The 19948-nt window shown below is 44.4% G+C and overlaps 1 protein-coding gene across 1 annotated transcript in view; it reads left to right on the forward strand.

Annotated features, from left to right (window-relative positions):
• LOC126106464 (cytochrome P450 4C1-like) overlaps positions 1-18865 on the forward strand; it is a 191635-nt gene extending 172770 nt beyond the window's left edge. Inside the window, exon 7 of the mRNA XM_049912748.1 lies at positions 18282-18865. Within this exon, the coding sequence (XP_049768705.1) occupies positions 18282-18740 (459 nt within the window). The 3' untranslated portion in view covers positions 18741-18865. The remainder of the gene's footprint in view (positions 1-18281) is intronic.
• Positions 18866-19948: the final 1083 nt, after the last annotated feature.

Raw genomic sequence — 19948 nt, forward strand, 5'->3', positions numbered from 1 at the left:
ACCATCTGGTGAGCAAGATGTATGAGACAGGCGAAATACCCTCAGACTTCAAGAAGAATATAATAATTCCAATTCCAAAGAAACCAGGTGTTGACAGATGTGAAAATTACCGAACTATCAGTTTAATAAGTCACAGTTGCAAAATACTAACGCGAATTCTTTACAGACGAATGGAAAAACTGGTAGAAGCCGACCTCGGGGAAGATCAGTTTGGATTCCGTAGAAATGTTGGAACACGTGAGGCAATACTGACCTTACGACTTATCTTAGAAGAAAGATTAAGGAAAGGCAAACCTACGTTTCTAGCATTTGTAGACTTAGAGAAAGCTTTAGACAATGTTGACTGGAATACTCTCTTTCAAATTCTAAAGGTGGCAGGGGTAAAATAAATGGAGCGAAAGGCTATTTACAATTTGTACAGAAACCCCGATGTTATTCAATCTGTATATTGAGCAAGCAGTAAAGGAAACAAAAGAAAAATTTGAAGTAGGCATTAAAATCCGTGGAGAAGAAAAAAAAACTTTGAGGTTCGCCGATGAGATTGTAATTCTGTCAGAGACAGCAAAGGACTTGGAAGAGCAGTTGAATGGAATGGACAGTGTCTTGAAAGGAGGATAGAAGATGAACATCAACAAAAGCAAAACAAGGATAATGGAATGTAGTCGAATTAAGTCGGGTGATGCTGAGGGAATTAGATTAGGAAATCAGACACTTAAAGTAGTAAAGGAGTTTTGCTATTTGGGGAGCAAAATAACTGATGATGGTCGAAGTAGAGAGGATATAAAATGTAGACTGGAAATGGCAAGGAAAGAGTTTCTGAAGAAGAGAAATTTGTTAACATCGAGTATAGATTTAAGTGTCAGGAAGCCGTTTCTGAAAGTATTTGTATGGAGTGTAGCCATGTATGGAAGTGAAACATGGACAATATATGGTTTGCACAAGAAGCGAATAGAAGCTTTCGAAATGTGGTGCTACAGAAAAATGTTGAAGATTAGGTGGGTAGATCACGTAACTAATGAGGAGGTATTGAATAGGATTGGGGAGAAGAGCAGTTTGTGGCACAACTTGACTAGAAGAAGGGATCGGTTGGTAGGACATGTGCTGAGGCATCAAGGGATCACAAATTTAGCATTGGAGGGCAGCGTGGAGGGTAAAAATCGTAGAGGGAGACCAATAGATGAATACACTAAGCAGATTCAGAGGGATGTAATCTGCAGTAGGTACTGGGAGAGGAAGAAGCTTGCACATGATAGAGTAGCGTGGAGAGCTGCATCAAACCAGTCTCAGGACTGAAGACCACAACAACAACTTGTTTATAATGGATACTATGTGGTACGGGGCCCACGACTGAATCCTGGGGAATCCCTGTATCTATACCTTTATGTTGCTTTCTCACTTATCCAAGCAAACAAAAAATTTTCTATTGCCTAAGAAAGATGCCAGAATTTTGATTATGTGGAGGAGACACTCGATATCATGGAGTTTGTGTATTGTGTCGTCATACCAAACATGGTCTAAGGCTTTCTTGATACCCTAGAAGACCGCTCCTGTGCTGTGCCCTTCTGCCACGACCTTGTGGATTTGCTCGACCATTCAGGTGGCCTAGGTTGTTGTGCCATACCTGGCGTGAAAGCCCGATTGTTAGAGGATGGCCGGCCGAAGTGGCCGTGCGGTTAAAGGCGCTGCAGTCTGGAACCTCAAGACCGCTACGGTCGCAGGTTCGAATCCTGCCTCGGGCATGGATGTTTGTGGTGTCCTTAGGTTAGTTAGGTTTAACTAGTTCTAAGTTCTAGGGGACTAATGACCTCAGAAGTTGAGTCCCATAGTGCTCAGAGCCATTTTGTTAGAGGATGGTGATTTGCCTGTCGTTGAGGGAGGTTTTCAGTGATGTGATGATTAAATGTTGCAGGATTTTACTGAGAAAGCTTAGGAGAGACATGCGTCTGTGGTTTTGTGGAAAGAGGGGATTTTTTCTTTTGGTTCCGGAGGGTGATGACTCCGTCTGTCTTCCAGGGAAATAATGTAATCCTTGGCAGGAGTCGTAGATGGTTGAGTGGAAGATTTTTGCATTGAAGTGGCCTAACGCCATCGGTACAAAGAGATTTGGAGTTGTGAACCGTTTTATGGTTGACCTGAACATTTCGTAAATGACTGGCTGAACTGAGGTATGTGATATTGTTCTAAGTATTCTTCTGGCTGATCGCTCAACTTACTCTTCATGGCCTTCAGTTGCATCATCATCGACAGCGTTTCCTGAAGTGCCTTTTAGACCTCAGTAGTTCTGGTATTTCTTCAGGAAGGTCGTATCGTCGGTTTTGGTGCGTCGTCTTTGTCGTTGACCTTGAGTAGTATTCGTGCTGTGTGTTGGTAAAGTGCTCCACATTGTCGCCGATCTGTCTTCTGTTATTCACATTCTGGTAGTCGTCCATGTGGAGGCGTGCCAGGTTTTGATAGTTCTCCCAGTCGGACGAGTGCGTGCAGTAAGTTGTGCTTTTTCTTATGTAGTTGGCACTGGCTAGTTTCAGGCTGAGTGGGAAGTGGTCAGAGCCAAGGTTGTTTACGTTCATTGGGTTGTATTCCCTAGGAAAATTTTTATCTAGGAACATGTCTAGTATGTTGGGGTGGTAAAAGTGATGCGAGATTGGTATGTTGACTCTCCTGGTGCTATGATGTTAACTTCGTTCCTTACCTCTATCACAATGTGCAACGTACTTCCAGTCACGTTTCCAGTTCTACAGTCCTATGCCATGTTTTTCAAGTCTCGTGGAACAATCATCTCTGACCTAAGACCAATAGTACTTCTAGGTCTACTGGAGGAATAGTCTCACGAGGAGGATGGTAGGCTGCTACTAGAGTTACAGTCGTCCTGTTTACTTCTGTCCCTGTCCTAGTGGACTCAGTTCCCCCTAGCTGGTGGACGTCTACCTGAATATGGGTAACCTGTGCCCACCCAGCTGCCAGAGCAGTCTAACGCGGGAAGGTGCGCCGGTCTCCGGCACAAATCTGCCCAGCGGATTAGTGTCGAGGTCCGGTGTGCTGGCCAGTCTGTGGATGGTTTTCCATCTGCCTCGGCGAATTCTGGCTGGTTCCCCTGTCTCCATGTACAGTCGTGGACAAAACGAGCGAGACCCCTAGCCTTTTCGTTATGCTGATCCGCACAGCTTTTAAGTCTGCTACACAGCATAACAGGCAAGGCGACGAAGTGCTACCAACATACTATGCACAGGCGTGAAATTGACAAACTGTCCGAACTTCGTCAGACTGTTTTCAGTCATACGTAAGACTATACGAGGGTTGGAACTTAAATAGTGGCAACTATTTATTCACAACCGATACAAAAGAGTTAGACTGTACGTGTAGACCATCATTACTCTACCATGCAAACATTTGGGATTACACTCGTCTGGTAAGAGACGTTCCCAGGGGGAGGGGGGGGGGGTGTTCAATGAGGGCAGAACTGCACAATAACCCTGTGTTCGGTGTGGGGCGGCGTTGGGGTGGGTGGACTGCTGTGGCCCTTTGTGGGATTGTGAACCACTGAGGGCGATGGCGGGACGGAGCCTATCTGTCGTTCCTAGGTCCCCGGTTCAATACACAGTACACACACACACACACACACACACACACACACACACACAATGGGTATCATTTCTGTACTTAGTATAGTTTCTAATCCTAAGGTTGTTATGGGTATAAGGTGGGTTTCGCCTAATAGTGCGATGTGGATCGCATGGTTGTCTAAGAATAATTCTGGGGACTATTTTGGGGGCTAAATGAGGCTGACTCAGGCGGCACAGCGGCGTCCTGTGTGGTGGGCGCAGTGGTGGGGGTAGGAGCAGTGGTGGGGGTAGGGGCGGTGGGTGCGGCAGCAGGAGGCTCTGCAGTCGCCACTCTCTCTTTCCTAGCAGAAGAAAATTTCGCGAGTTGAGAGGAGGGGCTGCTTTGGGACCAGCTTCCACTCTCGGCCTCTGTTTGAATTTCATGGATTTTGACATTTCTAGCCAAGAGGTGCATTTTCTGTAACCGTCTGGGTGCGACCCTTTACAGTTTGCGCCTTTCGGTGCATCTGCTGTCGCTTTCAAACAGAGCTGTGCATTTTAGACAGTGGAGGTCCACGTTGCAGTTGCATGAAATATGACTGAACCTTTGGCATCTGTAGCATTGGGTGTGTCTACATCTCTCTCTCTCTGTATGATTCTACAGTTACCTCATGGTACAGTAGGTGCGTGATTATTTAGACATCTGAGAAACTGTCGTCCTTCACGATATTTGCAATGAATACAAATGTTTTACCCTTGTGTTTTTGTCTTATCTTTTTTCATTGTCTCAGTTTTGTGCACCCTAACTACAACCTGTGCGTTAAATCCTAGTTCTTTTAGTTCCTGTTGGGCGTCTGTTTCCTTTGACACTGGCGTGCGGAGGGGGGACAGTTTCTTGATTACCACCTTGAGGAATTTATGAGAATCAAGGTCGTAAGTGTGACGTCGCATTCCTCTGTTTTCCATGCTTTTGAGAACAAACCGAACGTCCTCACGGTTGCGCAGCTGGTACTTCACTGTGTAGCCTTTATAGATGGAGACTGCTTTCCATTTTAAGGAGAGCCTAGTGTCTTTGAGAAAATTTTGATATCCCTCGGTTTGATAGCTCATTATTGGAGGAATGCGAGTAATTTGCTTTTTGCTTTGTGCTGACGCTTAAAGGGACCACCAGCAGCATCGAGTGTGAGTCCCTGCAGATTTGTTTGATGTGCTCACGGTATAATTGACGAGGACATATTCTCTTTGAGGAAGAGGCAGGAGCCGGACTGCTACCCCTTCTTTCGTAGCCATTCCCTTTGATCTACTCGCAGATGATTCACCTTGTTAGCGCCCAGTGCTTGATATTTTACGGTGCTTTCTGTGTTGTTTACTCACGGCTGTAACACTGCTCAAGCGCAGTTTGCTTGGACTTGAGGCAAGAGGAAAGTCCACCAGACGCAACGCTGGGAATGTGGCACACCCCTCGGTCAAGACCGCAGTGCAGCTGGCAGAGTCGTGCTCCGCAGCGGATTTACCCACCCGAGCCAGGGTGCGGCCGCCGGCTCCACCCTGTTGCTCAGCCGTACCAGTTGGTGATGCTTCTGTGCTGTGATTGAGTCTAGTATGCAATATTAAAGTATTTTACACTTTTCTGTTGATCTAAAAGTTTTCACTGTGAAACTGATTGGCTTAACACGTCCTTGCAATTCGATGACAAGGATCCACCTGCTTTGCACGCAACATAACTTTGAAATCAGGAACCACAGAAAGTTTGTTTCTGGATTTATTTTTTATGTACATGTAAGAAGGGAAAGCCTTTTCGCCAAGATATGCAGACGAGACAGGTAATAAACTTGGTTATCGATTTATTTATTAGCATTGGAAATTCCGTCTTTAAGCTTAACCTGAAACTTATTGGTGACGAAGATTTATTTTCTGTAATTTAGTCAGTGGCAGTTTCGAATAGCTGCTCATTTCGGTTTACACTATGTGTGGATTCCAAAGCTATTGTCTTTTCGAAGCGATTACGAATGCCGGTGTTGTTAATGCATAGAGCAGGCAAATAGTGTTTCAAATGTTTCCAATTCCCTTAAAATGCTCCTTAATTTTATTCTTAATATTTTCGTCTGAAGTAAGAGGAATTTTTACCGGGAAATCGTGAAGGGTATCCAAGTCCTCAATTTGATTGGATATCAGAAAGACTTCTCAAACTCCAAAGCTTTTGATGAACGATTCGTACAATCTTGCACATTACACCGGTTTGTGTTTGGTCTGTGAAGTAATAAATTTCAGCTGTTGACTTTTCATCAAAATTTCAGTCAAATAAGCTACAGTCAGAAGCCAGAGATTGCCTAATTGAGGAGTAGCCGGTGAGAAGAAGGTAAACGTCATACCAAATGAGAACAGTTCTGCTGTGATATAACCATCTTACATCCGTGTTAGTCAATAAAAACTTTTACATACTTAGGTACATCCGTGTTTGTCAATAAAAGCGTTTAAGCATTTAGGTTAGCAGTACAAAAATTCGATAATTAATTAGTACGAATTTGGAAATTTGTGGTAAGTTCTATGGGACCAAATTGCTGCCGTCATCGGTCCCTAAGCTTACATACCACTTAATCTAAGTACTTACGGTAACACACCCATTCCCGAGGGAGTAGTCGAAACTCCGACGGGGGGAGCCGCGCGAACCGCGACATGACGCCTGAGACCGCACGGCAACCCTCCGAGGAGCTAATTAGTAGGATGACCATTAATAAAATTAACTGTTTTCACAGCATCGTATGGTACAGAGATTTTTCACATGCACCTATGAATAAGTTTATTCAACATTACAAGCAACAGTGGACATTTGAGTAACCATTTTGTTGCTTACATTAGAGCCATGTTGTTGTTGTTTTTGTGGTCTTCAGTCCTGAGACTGGTTTGATGCAGCTCTCCATGCTACTCTATCCTGTGCAAGCTTCTTCATCTCTCAGTACTTACTGCAACCTACATCCTTCTGAATCTGCTTAGTGTATTCACCCCTTGGTCTCCCTCTACGATTTTTACCCTCCACACTGCCGGCGAATACTAAATTGGTGATCCCTTGATGCCTCAGAACATGTCCTACCAACCGATCCCTTCTTCTAGTCAAGTTGTGCCACAAGCTCCTCTTCTCCCCAATTCTATTCAATAGCTCCTCATTAGTTATGTGATGTACCCATCTAATCTTCAGCATTCTTCTGTAGCACCACTTTTCGAAAGCTTCAATTCTCTTCTTGTCCAAACTATTTATCGCCCACGTTTCCCTTCCATACATGGCTACACTCCATACAAATACTTTCAGAAACGACTTCCTGAAACTTAAATCTATACTCGATGTTAACGAATTTCTCTTCTTCAGAAACGCTTGCCTTGCCATTGCCAGTATACATTTTATATCCTCTCTACTTAGACTATCATCAGTTTTTTGCTCCCCAAATAGCAAAACTCCTTTACTGCTTTAAGTGTCTCATTTCCTGATATAATTCCCTCAGCATCACCCGACTTAATTCGACTACATTCGATTATCCTCGGTTTGCTTTTGTTGATGTTCATCTTATATCCTCCTTTCAAGACACTGTCCATTCCGTTCAGCTGCTCTTCCAGGTCCTTTGCTGTCTCTGACAGAATTACAATGTCATCGGCGAACCTAATAGTTTTTATTTCTTCTCCACGGGTTTTAATACCTACTCCGAACTTTTCTTTTGTTTCCTTTACTGCTTGCTCAATATACAGATTGAATAACATCGGGGATAGGCTACAACCCTGTCTCACTCCCTTCCCAACCACTGCTTCCCTTTCATGCCCCTCGACTCTTATAACTGGCATCTGGTTTCTGTACTAATTGTAAATAGCCTTTCGCTCCATTTATTTTACCCCTGCCACCTTTAGAATTTGAAAGAGAGTATTCCAGTCAACATTGTCTAAAGCTTTCTCTACAAATGCTAGAATCGTAGGTTTGCCTTTCCTTAATCTTTCTTCTAAGATAAGTCTTAAGGTCAGTATTGCCTCACGTGTTCCAACATTTCTACGGATTCCAAAGTGATCTTCCCCGAGGTCGGCTTCTACCAGTTTTTCCATTCGTCTGTAAAGAATTCGTGTTAGTATTTTGCAGCTGTGACTTATTAAACTAATAGTTCGCTAATTTTCACACTTGTGAACACCTACTTTCTTTGGGATTGGAATTATTATATTCTTCTTGAAGTCTGAGGGTATTTCACCTGTTTCATACATCTTGCTCACCAGATGGTAGAGTTTTGTCAGGACTGGCTCTCCCAAGGCTGCCAGTAGTTCTAATGGAATGTTGTCTACTCCCTGGGCCTTGTAGACAACATTCCACCATTCCATTAGTTATTTTAATATAAGACTGGAGGTGAAGTACTGTTTCGGTGAAGAATGCACGACGTAAAAAACTGCTCGGAGACAGGCGACGGAGTTTTCATTTGGCAACCAGAGCAGTGCGACAGGTGGCAGGCGTGTGACTTGTCGAGCAGGCGCCCGCGGCTCTGCTGAGGGCTGGGCGGACCCCAGCCAGTGGGGCCTCTGGCCAGGCGGGCGCTGCGAGTCGAGGCTGCAGCCGCCGGAGAGCGCCTCTGTCAGCTGGCGCGGCGCTGGCCCTAAACGACACGAACGCAGGTTGCCGGGCAGTTCTGCGGGCCCTCACTCCAGTGTTACTCTATTCTCGGAGGCTGTAGAGAGCGTGCTCTGCAGCGTGATACCGTGCTATGTGTGAAAAAGGACAATTTTTCGTGCTAGCCAGGCGCTAGTTTCACCAACAGCGACGTTAACACGACAATTTCGCTTCACAGTGTGTGGTCACTAGAATGTTTTATTCATTTTTATACTAGACCAGTTTTTTAGGAATTGAAATGTGGAAATAATACTGTTTATTTCGGTAATTCTCATCAACGAGTCCACTTTAAGCTGTAACTTAGATCAGCGTTAGTACTCGTGTCTGTTTTCCAATGTTCTAGAACCTATATTTGTGTATTTTGATAAATTCACCTACAGCGCTAATACATGGTACAAAGATCGAACTATGCTGGTCTACTTTTATCAGAATTGTGAAAAATGAAAGTCATGTGTATTTTTTTTAAATCTTATAAAATAATAAATTATGACAGTCGCGCCTCATTTGTTTTGTGTTCCATGTCTTCCATATTTTGAGAAATAATACAATTTTATTTTGAACAGTTTTAATAAACATTATTGGAACAGCGATCAAAAAATTTTTTAAAGTTTTCTTTTTAAAATTCAGTCTCGATCGCACCCCAGCACGTATGCTACAAGAACATAGGTGACCGGTTTCGGTCATATCACGTGACCATCATCAGACCCATGGCATCCTTCCGAAGATGGCAGGAGGAGCACTCTTCTCAGCTGCTGTGATGTCACCTCAACACAGTAGCTGAGTTGACATCACAGCGCAGCGCTGCAGTCTGGAACCGCAAGACCGCTACGGTCGCAGGTTCGAATCCTGCCTCGGGCATGGATGTTTGTGATGTCCTTAGGTCAGTTAGGTTTAAGTAGTTCTAAGTTCTACGGGACTGATGACCTTAGAAGTTAAGTTCCATAGTGCTCAGAGCCATTTGAAACATTTGAACTTACCGATTTCCGTCCTATCCGGATAATTGCTTTGTCATGTGCCATTCCATTTTGTCTTAGAGTGTAATTACGTATTACGATAAGCGACCTGCATGAGTGAGTGCATCTCTCTCTCTCTCTCTCTCTCCCTTTGTGTGTGTGTGTGTGTGTGTGTGTGTGTGTGTGTGTGTGCGTGTGTCTGTGTTTGTGTGTGTGTGTGTTTGTGTTTGTGATCGGGTGGGTGGGTGGTGGGTAGGTGAGTGTGTAGATGGATGTGTGTGTGTTGCTGACGTATTTGAGCTGTTGAAATACTACAAGATACAGTGTTTACGTAAGTTTTTAGATACACACTTTTGAACATGACGCAGAAATTTAGCTCGTTTGATACTTTTGGGAACATTTCAGATTCCTGCTCTGGTGCTACACGGTGATTTCATTTTAATTGCCACTAAAATGATGTGCCGTGCTTGACTGTGTCGTTTTGAAACTACGCCGATACAGGGTGGAGAGGGGAGGGAAGGGCACGTCACATGGTACGTAAAGGGGCGTGGCTTGTCGCGAGCGCTGTCGTCTTCGATTTTTGAATTGCCAAATTCCATGAACATTGTTAAAAATTTGAATCCTACATTTGTGTGATAGTACCATTGAGCTTCCCACACACACCTCTGTACCGTACGTCTTCCATTTCTCTGCATTCCCTGTCATGAAGTAACGGCCACAGTATGCAGCAGATTTGTTCTCCGTAACAGTAGTTGGAATATGGCTACTGTGGAAGATCAGATGCAGCCTCTAAGGACTGATGTAATGTAGTAGCAATTTGTATCACTCATGTTCAGCCCATTAGTGTCTAGATTTCTCCAAAATGATCAGTGCACACACACACATAGACACACACACACACACACACACACACACACACACACACACACACACACACAGGTATGCATTTTACACCAACAAGCCACCGACCTTTCGGCCGTGTTACTTCTCTTTGCCTCAGCTGACTGCTTCTTAGCAGGGAGGACATGGTAAATAACATTGTAACTCTTGACGTAAACATTGCGTTTTGTGTGTTCATGATGTATTTTTGAAGATATTTTAGATACTACAAGAACAATGCGAAACTTGACAAATATCACAGGCATATCTCACGGACTTTTATTTATTCTTTTATTTTATAGGAGGTGGGTCAGAAATGTGAGGGTATGAGTACACTTCTTCTAGTGTTGAAAAAAACTTAGTTTAAGTTCACAAGGTTTCAGAATTGTAATGAGATTGCAAAATGGCACTTCAATTTTTAGAGTATATTAGACATAAAAATACTTTCTAACATTTTCTGTTTGCATGTTGGAATAACAGGTTAACATAACACGTCAGTTTTGTATTATAAATCCTAAATGTTTGTATAAACTTGTGTCCTTTTGCTTCCAGAATATTGTGGTTTAAGAAGAACGTGATTTACGTTTTCTCTATAATGCTTTATCATAGATTGTTATCGATTGAGATATCATATAATTGCTATTTAGAGCTACAACAAAACATTGAGGTAATGCTACATGAATATCATGCCTTTTGTGGCTTACAATAGTGAAACAAAATAAGAAAGAGTGCTGTTTACTGTATTATCCCATTATCGAAAATATTTATCCTCATCTGGGTCACTTCCCTCTCTCACGTATCATAGAAAGGTTACATCAAAAGTCAGTATAGGCCTATATCAAAGTAATGTTTCTTACCTACAGTCTTCACAAAAAAATTATTGTATTTTCTGTATAACGATTTCTTATCATTATTTGTTCTTCGTGCAGCATTCCTTTCAAATCATAAATCAAAATTTTAAAAGGACACCGTGACACTCTCAACCAACCACCAGCCGATTTTCTTGTGGAAGCAAGTGAAAGATCGTCTCTTAGGCCGAGAGTATCAAAATTACGCAATAAAGTGATATGCAAAAGGAAAAAATGAAATGATTTAAGATAAGAGAGAATATCTACAAAATAGGTATTTCAAAAAGAATGACCTAGATTGAAAACTCCATATTTTTTGATAATATCAAAGTACAAACGTGGGATGAATTCCAAAATACTCGCCTTGTCCTGAGCGCTCCGTGTGTCCACCGGCAGCAGCATCTGGAGGGCACCCCGAGCCACTGTCCTGTACTCTTGGCCTCCAGGCTGCCAAGCGTGACGCCACGCGACTTTTCATTGTGGGGATGTCCTAAGGAAAGCGCGCCCGTCTCCCCTTCAGCTCATGACAAAGAAGAAGTGATGAACACAATAACAGCTACCAAACTTCTGTAAAAAAAAAAAAAATAGAAACAGATACATTGTGTAAAGTTTATGTCGATTTTAGCTCTCGTCTAGATGTTGTCCATGCTACTGCTGATGCACACACGCAGCATTCCTAATAGCACAGCTAAAACTTCAAGATTCAACTCATCCCCTGTCTGTAGTATGTTTTTATCGATAAATACGGAGTATTCTTCCAGCAGCTATTTTCGCGTGCAGCCAGGAATATTGGTCACAATACGAATCTGATGATGATGAATAGTGCCCACTGCCGAGAGGTACGTGTGCAACAGAAATGCGGCGGAGAGTCGGTTGTGTATTGCGATGCACTCTACAGCAGATTAGTACATAGAATTTCTCGTGTAGGCTGTTATGTCAACATTGTAACTGTGACTTAGTTGATGAAATTCGAATGATGTAAATATACTAAAGTATCACAGGTTTTCCGCGTACTGCCTCTTCAGGAATAATAATTATCGTGAAACGAAGGTACTGGTGGAAGTAAAGCTGTGAGGACAGGGCGTGAGTCGTGCTTGGGTAGCTCAGATGACTTCCAACTTCTGCCGATGATTTGCCGGCACGGTAGCTCAGCGTGTTCGATCAGAGGGTTACGTGCCCTCTGTAATAAAAAAAAAAACAAACTGAGTTAATCGATCATCAACGAACTTAAACGGATGTATTACGACGTCCGCCCCGAGCAGATGCAACGAATAAAAGTGAACAAAATGAGATTAAAAGAAAATAAAGGATGACAGAGCACTTGCCCGCGAAAGCAAAGGTCCCGAGTTCGAGTCTCGGTCCGGCACACAGTTTTAATCTGCCAGGAAGTTTCATATCAGCGCACACTCCGCTGCACAGTGAAAATCTCATTCTGGAATAATTATCATGTTTGTCTTTTGCGTGACAATGGTTTCAGCAACTGTCACACGTGCGCACTATCACTATTTATATCTTGTGCGTAATTTATGAAATGCGTTTATTATTTTTTGATTCAAAATACCGCCAGCGACAGGTGTTTCCAGATTTATTCGTGTTTATGAACGGGACATAATGTCTGAATACGTGTTTCGCAAGAATTTCTCCCTTTGGCAGTGATGTTGTAAAGAAAAGACAAAAGGAGACTGGCAGCCACACACACGTGAGGCGTGCCACAGAATTGTACTGGGAAGGCAGCTGATTAGGATGGCCAACAACACACACCGTGGGCACCTCTGGGGCAGAAGGGAGCAGGCAGAGAGAGGAAGGACGGTATTGTCTCCCACATTGTCAGGATACCAAATGAAGCAGAAAACATCTGTGGCGTTTGTTGATATAACTGCCGCCTTCGGCACTGTGTGGAGGGAAGGCCTTATCTACAAATTTCTCCTCATCATACCCTACAGAAGAAAGGCTCGACTGATTAACAGCATGCTAAGCGATCGGAAGTTCCAGGTAATCACTGGAAGCAACATAAGCAAGGAGAGGAAGCTGAACAACGGATTGCCTCAAGGATCAGTTCTCTCACCATTACTGTTCAACCTATATCTGTCTGATCTACCTGACACTTCGTCCAGAAAATATTGCTATGCCGATGACCTGGCTTTAGCCGTAAAACACTAGGAAATGAAGACAACAGAAGAGATTCTAACCAATGACTTCAGCTCAGTTTGAGTGAAAAAGAAGCTTGTTGCTTCCATTTAAATAATCGGTTGGCGAACGTAAAACTGGAAGTAAGTTTAAGAGGCTGAATTCTTCATCATAACTGGAACCTAAACTATCTTAGTCTCATCCTGATCCGTACACAATGCTTCAAACAACACCTTCTTAGCTTAAAAATTGAGGACTCGAAACAACATCCTCCATAAACTATGCAGAATTACCCGGGGATCTTCAGCAACCACCCTGCGATCTTCAGCTCTGGGTTTGGTGTACTCAAGTGCTGAGTATTGTGCACCTGTTTGGATGAACAGTCATCATACAAGGCTTGTGGACACCTAGCTGAATACGACAGTGCTCATAATATCTGGCGCCATGAGATCTACTCCAGTTTACTGGCTTCCACTGTTAACCGGTATAATGCCTCCTAATCTACGCATATGTACTGCCCTTAAGAGAGAATTCCACAGGATCTCCAGGAAATCTAACCTACCTGTGCGTAGCGACCTGCCACTTTTAAATCGTAAGAGACTGAAATTACCTCATCCAACTCTGTGCGATGCTACAGACATGGTCGATAAGCATTTCAAACCCCTCGAAGAATGGAAAGGTCAGTGGGAAACAGTGACAGATGTGCGCCTGCATAACATCTTCTCAGGTGCTAAGCTTCCGAATGGATTCGACCTACCACGCAAGACCTGTACTGCCCTCAACAGAATCCGTACCGGCCATGGCCGATGCAGGGATGCTCTCTCTAAGTGGACGAAGCTGCCTGATCCAGCCTGTGACTGCGGGGCTCCATACCAGACTGTTCACCACACTGTCAGTGAATGCAGGATGCGAACCTAGCGCGGTGCTGAAGAGGACGCTTGCCAGTTAGGTCTGATTCAAGAGATTGAGAAGGACCAAAGAAGAGCGCAAGATTCGTGATTGGTACATTTAGCCATCGCTAGAGTGTTACAAATCTCATAGAAAGTTTGAAGTGGGACACACTTGCAGATAGGCGACGCGCTAAACGGAAGGGGCTGCTCACTAAATTCCGAAATCCGATCTTCGCCGAGGATGTAGAGCATGTATTATTGCCACCAACTTTCAAATCGCGCAATGACCACCATTGAAAGATAAGGGAAATTAGATCTCGTAGTGAGGCGTTCAGACAGTCGTTTTTTTTTTAAAAAAATGGTTCAAATGGCTCTTAGCACTATGTGACTTAACATCTGACATCATCAGTCCCCTAGAACTTAGAACCAGTTAAACCTAACTAACCTAAGGACATCACGCACATCCATGCCCGAGGCAGGATTCGAACCTGCGACCGTAGCGGTCGCGCGGTTCCAGACTGAAGCGCCTAGAACCGCTCGGCCACAGCGGCCGGCAGTCGTTTTTCCCTCGCGCGATTCGCGAGTGGAACAGAGGGGGTAGGGGAGGGGGGGAATATGACTGTGGCGCGAATTGTGCCCTCGCCACACACCGCTCAGTGGCTAGCGGAGTATATATGTAGCTGTAGATGTAGAACTTCCTGTTAGCAACTCCAGGTGCATTGCGCTGGATTGGAGGACTGGATAGTCAGTTGTAAAGCCAAACTTAATTCTCTTGTGTGTAAATATGTACATATGTGTATCTAATTTAATTTTATGATTTGTTTGTATTACCCATACGCTGAATAATAACCGCTATAAGCGAATTCAATGGTGTCAAGCGAGAGTGGGCAGCTGGGTGGAGGTCTGATGTGTTTTCGCATGAAAGCCAGTTCTGCCTCGTTACCAATGGTGCCCATGTGTTGATTAGAAGAAGGCTCATCGAAGGCCTCCAGTCAACATGTCTGCGAGCTACACATACTGGACCTATACTTGGAGTTAGGGTCTGGAGTGAGTTTTCGTACGACAGCAGGAGCACTCCCAAGGTTATCCCGCTCACCCTGACTCCAAACATGTGCGTCAAAAATGGTTCAAATGGCTCTGAGCACTATGGGACAACATCTGTGGTCATCAGTCCCCTAGAACTTAGAACTACTTAAACCTAACTAACCTAAGGACATCACACACATCCACGCCCGAGGCAGGATTCGAACCTGCGACCGTAGCAGTCGCGCGGTTCCGGAATGAGCGCCTGAACCGCTAGACCACCGCGGCTGGCAAACATGTGCGTCAGTCTGGTGATTGGTGTGGTGTCACCGCCAGACACCACACTTGCTAGGTGGTAGCTTTAAATCGGCCGCGGTCCATTAGTACATGTCGGACCCGCGTGTCGCCACTGTCAGTAATTGCAGACCGAGCGCCACCACACGGCAGGTCTAGAGAGACGTACTAGGACTCGTCCCCAGTTGTACGACGACTTTGCTAGCGACTACACTGACGAAGCCTTTCTCTCATTTGCCGAGAGATAGTTAGAATAGCCTTCAGCAAAGTCCATGGCTAAGACCTAGCAAGGCGCCATTAACCATTTTTAGAGAGAGTCTCACTTGTATCATCAAGAATGCTGTATACAAATGATGAATTAAAGTTAAGTATTCCAGCAGCTACGTACTTTTCTTTATAGCATTCATTACGTATCCTGTTTCATACTTAACGCCAGCCGGCGTGAGTTGACGCGTGCCCTTTCGGTTTCCTCGCCTTGTGTCTAGACTGTCTTGTCTAGACACAACAATTCGAACAGTTGTCCAGCCATTCACGAACAGCATTGCAAGAGGTATTTTTCAGTAGGATAATACTCTCCGCGAAATGCTATTGTAACTCAGTAAATCTGCAAAAAGGTGCTAGTTTAAGCAGATGGGACCTGGATAAACTGAAAGAACCAGGGGTTATACAGAGTTTCGGAGAGAGCATTAGGGAACGATTGACCAATCCAGGGGAAAGAAATACAGTAAAAGAAGAATGGGTTGCTTTGAGAGATGAAATAGTGAAGGCAGCATAGGACCAAGAAGGTAAAAAGACGAGGGCTACTAGAAATCCTAGGGTAACAGAAGAGATATTGAATTTAATTGATGAAAGGAGAAAATATAAATATGCACTAAATGAAGCAGGCAAAAAGAAATACAAACATCTCAAAAATGAAATCGCCAGGAAGTGGAAAATGGCTAAGCAGTGATGGCTAGAGAACAAATGTAAGGATGTAGAGGTATATATCAGAAGGGTAAGATAGATACTGCTCACAGGAAAATTAGAGACCTTTGGAGAAAAGAGAACCACTTGTATGAATATCAAGAGCTCAGATGGGGAAAGCAGGGGAAGCAGGAAGGTGAAGGCAGCATATAGAGAACGGAGTATATAGAGGGTCTATACAAGGGACACGTACTCGAGGGAATGGAAGAGGATGTAGATGAAGATGAAATGGGAGATATGATACTGCGTGAAGACTTTGACAGAGCACTGAAAGACCTGAGTCGAAACAAGGCCCCGGGAATAGACAACATTAGAACTACTGACGGATTGGGAGAGCCAGTCCTGACAAAACTCCACCATCTGGTGAGCAAGATGTATGAGACAGGCGAAATACCCTCAGAAGAATATAATAATTCCAATCCGAAAGAAAGCAAGTGTTGCCAGGTGTGAAAATTAGCGAAGTATCAGTTTAATAAGTGACAGCTGCAAAATACTAACGCGAATTCTTTACAGACGAATGGAAAAACTGGTAGAAGGCGACCTCGGGGAAGATCAGTTTGGATTCCGAGGAAATGTTGGAACACGTGAGGGAATACTGACCCTACGACTTATCTTAGAAGAAAGATTAAGGAAAGGCAAATCTATGTTCTAGCATTTGTAGACTTAGAGAAAGCTTTAGACAATGTTGCCTGGAATACTCTCTTTCAAATTCTGAAGATGGCAGGGGTAAAATACAGGGAGTGAATGGCTATTTACAATTTGTACAGAAACCAGGTGGCAGTTTTAAGAGTCGAGGGGCATGAAAGGGAAGCAGTGCTTGGAAAGGGAGTGAGACAGGGTTGTAGCCTCTCCCCGATGTTATTCAATCTGTGTATTGGGCAAGCAGTGAAGGAAACAAAATAAAAATCCGAAGTAGGAATTAAACTCCATGGAGAAGAAATAAAAACTTTGAGCTTTGCCGATTATATTGTAATTCTGTCGGAGACAGCAAAGGACCTGAAAGAGCAGTTGAACAGAATGGACAGTGTCTCGAAAGGACGATATAAGATGAACATCAACAGAGGAAAAATGGAATATAGTCAAATTAAATCAGGTGATGCTGAGAGAAATAGAATAGGAAATGAGACACTTAAAGTAATAAATGAGTTTTGCTATTTGGGGAGCAAAATAACTGATGATGGTCGAAGTAGAGAGGATATAAAATGTAGACTGGCAATGGTAAAGAAAGCGTTTCTGAAGAAAAGAAATTTGTTAACGTCGAGTATAGATTCAAGTCTCAGGAAGCCTTCTCTGGAAGTATTTGTGTGGAATGTAACTGTGTATGGAAGTGAAATATGGACAGTAAATAGTTTAGACAAGAAGAGAATAGGGGCTTTGGGAATGTGGTACTACAGAAGAATGTTGAAGATTAGGTGAGTAAACCACGTGACTAATGAGGATTTACTCTACAGAATTGGGGAGAAGAGGAATTTATGGCACAACTTGACTAGAAGGGATCGGTTGGTAGGACATGTTCTGAGGCATCAAGGGATCACCCATTTAGTGCTGGATGAGGGTGGAGGGTGGAGGGTAAAAATCGTAGAGGGACACCAAAAGCTGAGTACACTAAGCAGATTCAGAAGGATGTAGGTTGCAGTAAGTACTGGGAGATGAAGAAGCTCGCACAGGATAGAGTGGCATAGAGAGCTGCACCTGGACTGAAGATCACAACAACAACAACTCAGCATGCTCTACACTCTACAGTGCCCACATGTTGCTTTGCTCTGCTCATTCAGGAGATGTGTCTGCAATCGAGCACATGCGGGACATCATCGGGCAAAATCCGCAGCGTTATCCACAGCCAAGCGCGTCAGGCAAGAAATTCCACCCCAGAAATTAATATACGGTACCTGTACACGGGTTTGCGTGCTTGTATTCAACATTCTGGCGGTTACACCGATTATTAATATATCAGCATTTCACATTTGCAATAGCTCATCTTGCACTTACATTACCCACCTGCGATCTTGCACTTAAACATATTACCTGGACAAATGTATTCACGAAATTTCATTACTCTACATTTGATTAGTTTTTTGTGTTTTGATTTTTTTGATCAGTGTATCTTCACTGTCTTCTGGTGTGACCTGCAGGAGACACTGCGACTGTTCCCAACAGTCCCGATGCTTCCTCGGGTGGCCACGGAGGACCTTTGGCTGTCTGGAGGGTCTGCAAAGCGGGTGTTGGTCCCTAAGGGTACCCTGCTGGTTGTATTGCCCTTCATCACACACCGCCTGCCGCAGTTCTTCCCAGACCCACAGCGGTTCGACCCTTCGCGCTTCTTGGAGGACCGCGTCGGCAAGGAGCACGCGTACAGCTACCTGCCCTTCGGGTTGGGCGCGCGCAACTGCGTGGGCTCCCAGTACGGCCGCCTGCAGATCAAGATCTACCTGGCAGACATTCTGAGGCGCTTCCGCTTCCTGCCGCACAGCCGGCGGGAGGACCTGGAGGAGAGTGCGCTTTCCTTCAGCCTGAACCCCATCAAGCCAATCAGACTGTCCTGCGTGCCTCTGCAAACGCCGTGCACAAAGGACCATACTCAACAATGCTGATCGTCATAGAGGCCAATGTCCTGTAAGTTCAATTTTTGGAGGTAGTACTTAGATGGCCGTGGAGATAGTTGCTGGCATCCTGTAAAAGTCTTTGTTCAGAAATGTAATCTTGTATTATAGCCAATAAAGAGATATTTAATTAAAAGGGTTGCACTGATTCCTACCAAAGCCAGTGACCTCTGCTGGATCCCAGGACACATGACCACAAACCACACTCCTGGATCTGGAGGTCTTCCTAAACATTGTTCTGCACTGCTTCCGCTTTTTTCCCGAATTACTGATATGAGAACCTGGAGAACAACGTACTGTCTATCAGCCACACACCATACAGATTTTTAGGCCTCATATATGCCTCTGCAAGGTTCTGGCACATTTAACCACTCTCTGTAATACTGAAGGTCTTTCTGGCAGACATTCCAAAGTGATTCTGATGCCTCCTGTATGCCTGTACAGCACCTGAGGACTACCGTTCACACTAAACCGAAGGACCTTGTAAATAATGTACTGAGGTGTTTTTGCTTGCTGCTGCACAGATCCTGGGAGGACCTTGAGGACAACGGCCTTACACCAGCCCACATACCACTCAGCTGATCAGTCTCCTGCATGCTTTGCAGGACCACATCCTCCTGGCCAATATCCTGGGGCCCTGGGGCTACCTGGGCGACAGTCCGCTGTGCACCACACTACACATCACCAAGTTAAACTGGGTTATTTTGTGCCTGTTCATGATCTCAGCGCACAGGGCCACCCTCCAGACGGCTGAGACTGAAGGTCTTCCACGTGAACATCCTGAGGGTGTTTCTGCACAGCACAGGTACTGGACGGACTATGTGCTCTCCATCAGCCACACACCATACAGTCGACCAGGGTCTGCTGTGTGCCTCTGCAAGGCCCCAGCATGTTGGACCATTCTCCACACTGCTAGAGATGGAAGTCCTCTTGTTCCATATCCAGAGCTTTTCCCACTTTATCTCAGATAACTGCTGAGCGCACCTGGAAGACTAGTTCCCCGTAAAGGAACATACCATCCAGCTTATCGGAGGTTCCTCCATGCCTGCAGAATGTTCTAGCACAATGGGTCACCTTCAACTCTGCTGGAACTAGTAGTTCTAATATCCTGAGGTTTCCTCACTTCATTGCACATGCTGGGTGGTTGTAATTAAAGTGTAGCTGGTCACGGAGATCCAGTGCAGGCTACGATTATCCTA

Source organism: Schistocerca cancellata, chromosome 10 (assembly GCF_023864275.1).
Source record: "Schistocerca cancellata isolate TAMUIC-IGC-003103 chromosome 10, iqSchCanc2.1, whole genome shotgun sequence".
Lineage (NCBI taxonomy): Eukaryota > Metazoa > Arthropoda > Insecta > Orthoptera > Acrididae > Schistocerca > Schistocerca cancellata.